At 33.9% G+C, this 7,660-nt stretch overlaps 2 protein-coding genes and 1 long non-coding RNA gene across 3 annotated transcripts; all 3 read left to right on the forward strand.

Annotated features, from left to right (window-relative positions):
• Positions 1 to 323: 323 nt before the first annotated feature.
• On the forward strand, positions 324 to 2,718 carry LOC122608394. Its single transcript, XM_043781493.1, has 2 exons — positions 324 to 744; positions 2,320 to 2,718. The coding sequence occupies exons 1-2, from the start codon at positions 334 to 336 to the stop codon at positions 2,497 to 2,499; spliced, it is 591 nt and encodes a 196-aa protein (XP_043637428.1). The 5' UTR covers positions 324 to 333; the 3' UTR covers positions 2,500 to 2,718.
• Positions 2,719 to 3,968: 1,250 nt separating this feature from the next.
• LOC122606618 lies at positions 3,969 to 4,640 on the forward strand. Its single transcript, XR_006324963.1, has 3 exons — positions 3,969 to 4,176; positions 4,249 to 4,346; positions 4,578 to 4,640. It is a non-coding gene; the product is annotated as an uncharacterized LOC122606618 (long non-coding RNA).
• Positions 4,641 to 5,625: 985 nt separating this feature from the next.
• Positions 5,626 to 7,660, forward strand: LOC122607687. The gene is made up of 5 exons (XM_043780708.1): positions 5,626 to 5,827; positions 6,030 to 6,137; positions 6,762 to 6,800; positions 6,996 to 7,049; positions 7,192 to 7,660. The coding sequence occupies exons 1-5, from the start codon at positions 5,772 to 5,774 to the stop codon at positions 7,514 to 7,516; spliced, it is 582 nt and encodes a 193-aa protein (XP_043636643.1). The 5' UTR covers positions 5,626 to 5,771; the 3' UTR covers positions 7,517 to 7,660.

The following is a 7,660-nucleotide window of genomic DNA, read 5'->3' on the forward strand; positions in this document are numbered from 1 at the left end:
TTTGGTCTATTTCGGTTGGATTTTAGTTACCAAGAGTGTGTTTGAGCCAACGTGGGGTTGAAAAAAATTTAAAGTTTATACTATATGGTTATACAACAATTTGAGTAACTTTTTCAAATAATGTTGGTATAGAAATACTACAACAATGATAATAACTCAATCGAAAATAAGTTGAAATGTACAGGTAGATTAGATGAAGGGCTTGATTAGATGAAGGGCTGAAAATATCAAGTAAGCATTTAGTGGGGACTGGTTTGGAAAAAAAATGGGAATATAAGTTGTTGATCGGGTGAAAATTAGGGTTTTTATTTCCAAATCATCGACCGACCGACCATGGAACATAAGAATGGTTCCAAATCATCATCAGATGAGAAGCAGCCGCTGACGTTAGGTTATACTTGTTCGGACGATTTGAAGGTGAAATTGGATATGAAATGTTTCTATGAAGCTAAATTCATTTATGGCCGTTTGGACGAGATAGATATGCGCCTAAATGAGGAGGAGGATGAGGGGGAGGAGGATCCATATAGAAAACCCAGAGATATCAGCTTTATTGGACAAGTGACCAGCCCAAGCTACGTCGCTGTATTGGTTAATATATACTGTGTTGGACGTTTCAACATCATGAGAACCCATCAACATGACGACGACGTCGATCTCCTTGCAAGGAAGTTGATGGAATTCGATTCCCAATTTATCCAAGATCTGGTAGAAAGACCCAACCTTCTTGTTCTACTTTTCAATGTACGCCGCCTCTTTTTCCCTTTGTTTTTTCTAGTTTCCTTTTATATACCACATCACCTTCTATATATCATTCATCACATCGATATATATATATATATATATATAAAAGAAAGAAATCAAATGAGAAGTACCTTAGTGAGACAAGGGAGTGAAAGTTAAATAAACAAGCTAAAAAAAAATCAAAAAAGTCCCTTATCTCCCTTCTCCCCTTAAGGTACTTTCTCATTTGATCTTTATCATATATATATATATATATATATATATAAACACACACACAATAAACTAAGTTGGAGTGGGTGTTTGTATTTTTAGACCAACTTTGACTATGCTTTATCAAGGAATATACCTTAAGAACATTTAACAACTTATAAAGAAAGTCACATTGAGAAAGACTTTCAAGTATTCTCGAGTTATAGGACAAGAAGCTTGTTAACTGCCGATCCATATTATTAGGTAACCCGTTCTTTTATTGCTTGACAAGTATCATTCATAGTTGTTAAAAGCCATCGCATTGTGCGCCTAGGCCCTAGGCGCAGTAGATTTCCAGCTAATCGCATCTGATCCCTAAGCCCAAGGCCCATAAGTTTAAGCGAGTTTCTACTTTTTTGGGAATAAGATTTAACTTAAATGGTGGTCAACGGTCAAACCTGACCGAATTTGTCTCAAGATGGGTATGAAAAAAAGATCTTGTGGCCGGAGATGAAGAAATCCATACATCATGGAGGAGAATATGTAGAGAAATGATGATGAAGTATAGGAGGGGATACTTGTTGATTTGGCAGATGGATATGGATGCGCACAAAAACCCTAGAGTGATAGAAAGAAAGTAGTACTTTTTTGTTTTTCCAGACACCTTTTCTTTTGGTGTATAAAAGGTTAGGGTAAATGCCAACAAATGAGCTTTCAACCCAATATTAAGCCCATGAAAGTATGAAACAAGAACCTATACTTTTATAATATACAATTTAGCCCATTAACTTTAATAAAATGTCATTAATACTAAATAATTAACAATATTTGTGAATATTGGTTGAATAATGGCATTTTCTTTGTTTTACTTAAAGTGCGCTTTTTTTTCTCAGTCCCGCGCTTTTTTTGCGCATCTCGCCTAGGCCACATTTAGTACCTTTGCGCATTGAGTGCGCCTCGCGCGCTTAACAACATAGGTATCATTGCCCAAGCTTTCACATAATCTTGAGCTGCCAAGACAGGTTATGCTCTTTGTATCTAGCAATTCCCTTCAAGTCACTTGATTTTATTACCTGCTGACTCTTCTCTTTTATTGACCTATGAACACATCAAAACAACCAGCAACCAATTTTCATAAGAGCATCACGACAATGGCAGCAAAACATGATCACATCTTATCTATCTATACAGATGATAAATAAATAGGGAGGGGTTAAGTGGGGATCCCAGTGTCCACATGGTTTGCCAAGGTAGATTTCACTTAAGCAATGACTCATTTCAACTTTAGCCCTTTCATTTTAACTCTTTTTTTTTAATGAATATGTTTATGTATCGTCAGCTCCTTTATTGTTTAATTTGCCTCACAATTTTCTCTTCTCATATCAGGCTGCTGTCCAGTTGAGGATCGAAAGCCTCATCAACCTGGTGCTTAATACTATCCATGGTAGGGGGCTTATTGATGCTATCTTCAACATGCCTGCTATTAAGGATTCTGAATTCCCATTCTACAATCGCTATTTCTGGGATGTTGCTGCAGTTGCTAAGATTGAGGACGATAGCTGCTAAGAAGCACGATATGGGCTACAGAAGATGACATATGCGTTGCAGCCGCTGTTAGTATAATGAGATGTCTGCTTGTTCTTCTAATAACGACTAATCGTTTTTAATCTAGCATGGAACTATGTATGTTGGAAGTATGTTTGTTTTCAAACTATGTATTTTGTGTGTGTCAATGTCATTTCTATCTCCTTCAAACACTGTTTAATGATATTAATGTCGTTTACAGCTCTTGTTCTTTTGTAAAAAAATGAGCTGATCATCATTAGAAATGATATCAAGCCTTCCTGATCATTTAATTCTGCATCGTCATTGCCCTTTAGTTTATTTTCCATGCAGCCTTACAATTCCTCACTACAGCTCTTAAACTTTAAGTTTAGTAGCCTGAGTTTAATACACTTCAAATTAAATTGTGGGTAAACTTAGACCCTTTGATCTGTTTTCCTTTTAGAGATTCTCTTTTTATACATTATATCTATGTAATCAAGTATTCATACTGATAAAGTTAAAAACTTGTAGTAAATAGATGGATTGCTGAGTTGATTGCCAGTGCCACTGCATGATGAAGCAAAAGGATGAAAGGTGTGTGCGCCTTTGCAAATATCTTCCTAGTAGTTACCGAACTAATTTACTCTGTTATTATTAATAGTTGTCTTTTGGAGACAATTGTATCCTGAAGTCTTTGTGATAGAGTTCTATATTAGGTTATAAGTTTACATTATGACATGTAACACTGTGACAGGTCAAACTTCTAATATCTGGAAAGTAATTCCACTTGACCCTCATTGCTAGATGATCTCACCATTATGCTGGGACCAGGTTCTGACATTCTTCATTTCAGATCCATTTTTCTGGCTGCTATGAATCTATGTTTTTGATGACAATGCACATTTTACCATTTGATTCATGGTTAATCTTTGGAAAGTATTAAAGTATAGCTTGAAATCTATAGTATGTGTCCAACTTTAAATAGGTCAATTGCGTGTATTCAACTTTATATTAACATTTTATGTGTACGGATATACGTGACATCCATTTAAGCTGCTACATCTGGTGCCTTGTCACCAGTTTCCATATTTTCCAATTGGTCAGATGCATACAATATAAACAAATGTTCAAAATTGTATGCACACACTAGACCAATAAGCTGTCTATATACTATAGTTTTTGGACTATATTTGGTTATGTTTCTGTCACTTAACCATTTGATATGTAGGTGTATGCTCTTATATGTATAAACCTGCACAGTAAGGGTTTCAGAGATGTCATGCAGAAGCAGATTGCAGTCTTCTGGGCTTTTCTTGGGGTTTATAACATTATTACTGTCGTTTAATCAATTAATAGAGTGACCTTTGGTTTTGCAAGTTAGTTTCATCACTCTTTTTGTTATCCTCTTTGTTATCTGGTTGAAAACAGGGAAACTTGTGTTGATATTTGTACAGTTTCCATGAAATCATGAATTCTATGTACTTGTTACTTGTTTTCCTATTTTTGATGTAGATACTTGAAAGAGGGGTGAATGAGAAAGGCTGTGTTGCCAATGATGTTGAAACGGAACAGATAGTGTTTGAAGATGTTCCAGATGGATCTTCTGTTGAAGTTAGTTCCATGTTCAAAACCGAGGTTCAATACCCCTGTTCTTGTCGCAGGAAACCTCATGATTGAAAGTGAAGCCTGATATAATTTGTAAGAATAACAACACTTACACTGTCTAGTGTAAATCTTGTTCAGTTTACTAACGATTGCTTGTTCATTTAGTGTCAATTAAAGACCAGAATTAAGAAACCACCAAGCTCCACTTTCAGAATCTTTACAACAGATATGGGAATCCCGTTATTATATTGAATTTAGTTAAGGTAAGTGAAAACTTCTCTATATTGTTCTAAATATAGGGGTGGCAATCGTGTCGTGTTCGGGTTGACTGGTTGCGTGTTAGCGGGTTCATATACCTTAACCTAAACACAATCCATTTAGTAATTGTGTCCAAAATTTGAACCCAAACCCAACTCAACCCATGTAACCCATATTAATCAACCTATGAACTCACTCAACTCTCGTAGTTGACACTTTTTCTTCATGCTTTTCAGGTTTAGAGCAGTAGGTTTACTAATGGACCGCCTCTGGATGTTGTAATTGTTTGATGTTTGAAGGCTTGTAATGCAAACAAGTATCTTTTTAATTCGGATTTGGATTTATGTAATGGTTTTAAACAATTGAATTTGAACTATGTAATCGGTTATTTTGGGATGATTTTAAGACTTTAATTATGATGTTTTCCATTTAATCTTTTGTACCATGTCGTTCTGTGGCATCTCGTGTTTCCCCCGTAGTCGGGGTGTTACAAGATATTTGGTAAAATGTTAGTTATAATTTCTGTTTCTCCATTTCATAGAAATCCCACCAAATTCTCATTTTTTTTAAGACTTATAATCGATATTTTCCGTTCAAGATTTTCAAGGATTTGCTCTATTTTAACATCCTTTTAACTATTTTCTTTTTTAATATATATAAAGGTTAAATGTATATTTCTTCGTGAATCTTTTGTTAAAGACAATATATAAAGATCTAATTTTATTTTGTTTTTAATTGTTAATATTTAAAATATTTTTTATTCATTATATATTGGAATATTTATTCATGGATTAGAACTTAGAAGTAAAAGATGCATGTATCTAAAACTACTTCTGATTCCATGGATTCATAAAATAAATTAATAGTTTTATTTATTATCTTTCTTATGATTGTAGATCTTTGAAATATAAATTTTAGATTGATTGTAGTTGATAATATTGATGTTATAAAGATCTGGAAAAGGGAAGGTTGTGCGGTTGATGAAGATGATAACTGACTAAAGGCTAGGAAAGAAATGAGTTTAAAAGACTAAAATGGCCTCACGTGCTATGCACGTGGTCGGTTTAACGGCTAGAAGTAACGGAAGTTAGTGTCAGGGACTGATTACAACGAAAATAGAAAACTGAGGGACGGTTAGCAACGAAAAAAAAACACAGGGGGAAAAAAGCAAATATGAACAACCACAGGGACCATTTGTGACATTTTCTCTTATTTTTATATTTTGTATATCGATTTCAGTTGGCCCCAAACACGAATAATAATCCTCTCATCCTAATTGTTGTTGTTGTTGTTGTTGTTAGATTAGAGGTATATATATATATATCTGTTTGTGAGAATATATAATAATAATAATTGTATCGTCCGGTATATATAGATCCCCCATGGATTCGGATTCTGTGTCGGATAAATCATGATCAGCAGTAGCACCCATGGATTTGGATTCTGTGTTGGGTAAATCATCATCACGAGCAGCTATTGAAGAAGAGTAATTGTTTTTATCTCTGTATTTGTATTTCGATTTCAGATTGTTGTTAGATTAGAGGAATAATTAAAATTGATTAATTAATTTTTGTAACAAAACAAATATATCATCGTCGTCGTTGATGTATAATTAAGTAAGTCATGATTATTAAAAGCCAAAGCCGTAGTTAACAAAAACTAACAAATTGATTGATTGTAACGTACAGGAAGCACAAGAAAGGAAGGTGTGATCGATTTGGTACTAAAATGACAGATTCCACCAAGCTTAAAGAGATGGCTTTGAATAGCTATTCACAGCTAACTAAATCTGAACAGTTAGTTAGCCTCCCCCTCCTATCTAATCTAATTTTGCATCTGTTTCTTTTCGATTAATTAATTTATTTTTATTATTATTATTATTATTATTATTATTATATATATATATATATACACACGATAACACTCCGGTGAGAATAGTCTTAAAATAAGAACGGTGAGAACACTTAAAAAACATCATTTTGATGTATTAAAAGTCCATAAAACTAACATAGTGCTTAACTAATTATCATTATTTAAGTGTTTAACAACACATTGATCCGTCAAAATCGAAAAAATCACGTTTTTTGTTTTGTGCATCCATCTTGGATGCATATTCATCAAAATGATGCATCCACTAAAAAACGTGATTTTTTCGATTTTGACGGATCAATATGTTGTTAAACACTTAAATAATAATAATTAGTTAAGCACTATGATAGTTTTATGGACTTTTAATGCATCAAAATGAGGTTTTTTAAGTGTACTCACCGTTCTTATTTTAAGACTGTTCTTATTTGATTGTCTCCTATATATATATATATATATTATATAAACAACCCACCATTTATGTATGCATGATATAATATTTCCCGCCTGATTCTAATTGTTGTGGTTATGAATAATTATTGATTTGATTGCAGAGTTAGTTGCATATTAGCAGCTTGCTCCACAGTCTATACGTGAGCCCATCTATTCCTCCTTTCACTTTCATTTATTCATATTTTGTTTTTTCAATTCTTTCCTCCTCCCCCTCTACGGCTCTACAATTCTAAAATTAATTTTGTTGTTGTATACGTAATAATTGTTTCAACTACTACTATCTATCTATATATATAATAATAATCCAAAGGTGTGTTTTGTTTGTTCCTCTGTAGTCAGGAGTTACAGTTTTCTTGGTCCGCTGAAAAATTCCTGCCCGAGGGCGACATGTGAGTACCTAGCTAGTAATTCTTATATATACGACTAGTATAGATTGTTAATAATGTTTTGTTTTTGCAATTGATTCCTCCCTCGGTTCAGTTACTTTATTACTATATATTTTAACCAATTGAGAGATTATTGTTGTTGAAGAGAGGCGGCAAAAACATTGGCCCTAAAGATGGCCAAGATTATAGGCGAAGACGCCTCTGCGCTCCATGCTCGTATCGAAAAGCCTAAAGTGAAACCATGCATATTGAATGACAAAATAAGATATCAAATGCTCGACAGATATGAAGATTTTTTGAAGAGGATGGAGGAGGTGAAGATGCATCAGCGGAAACTCAAACTCAAAAATAAATCTGATGATCAAGGAGCTAGTTCTGTAACAAAGGGCGATCAATCTGATGGCCAATATAGAAAAGAAATGCTCGCGAAGAAGGCAACAGAGAAAGGATTTCCAGACTTTGTTTGGTAATCGGGGCCGGAGGATAATTGAATTGTCTTATGCTTTTGTGTGTTAAGAAGATTGTTAATTTTTATTATGGTGGAGAATCATGGTCATATGCTTTTCTATTAAGATTTTTAATTTAGTTTGCTTCCTTCTATTTATTTGGACTAA

This window comes from Erigeron canadensis, chromosome 7 (assembly GCF_010389155.1).
Source record: "Erigeron canadensis isolate Cc75 chromosome 7, C_canadensis_v1, whole genome shotgun sequence".
Taxonomy (NCBI): domain Eukaryota; kingdom Viridiplantae; phylum Streptophyta; class Magnoliopsida; order Asterales; family Asteraceae; genus Erigeron; species Erigeron canadensis.

Excerpts from the sequence above, each read along its gene's own strand:
- LOC122608394 (XM_043781493.1), top strand. The coding sequence starts at position 334 with ATGGAACATAAGAATGGTTCCAAATCATCATCAGATGAGAAGCAGCCG. Across the intron at positions 745-2,319 it reads TTCTTGTTCTACTTTTCAAT|GCTGCTGTCCAGTTGAGGAT; the intron begins GTACGCCGCCTC and ends TTCTCATATCAG.
- LOC122607687 (XM_043780708.1), top strand. The coding sequence starts at position 5,772 with ATGGATTTGGATTCTGTGTTGGGTAAATCATCATCACGAGCAGCTATT. Across the intron at positions 5,828-6,029 it reads CGAGCAGCTATTGAAGAAGA|GAAGCACAAGAAAGGAAGGT; the intron begins GTAATTGTTTTT and ends TGTAACGTACAG. Across the intron at positions 6,138-6,761 it reads CAGCTAACTAAATCTGAACA|AGTTAGTTGCATATTAGCAG; the intron begins GTTAGTTAGCCT and ends ATTTGATTGCAG.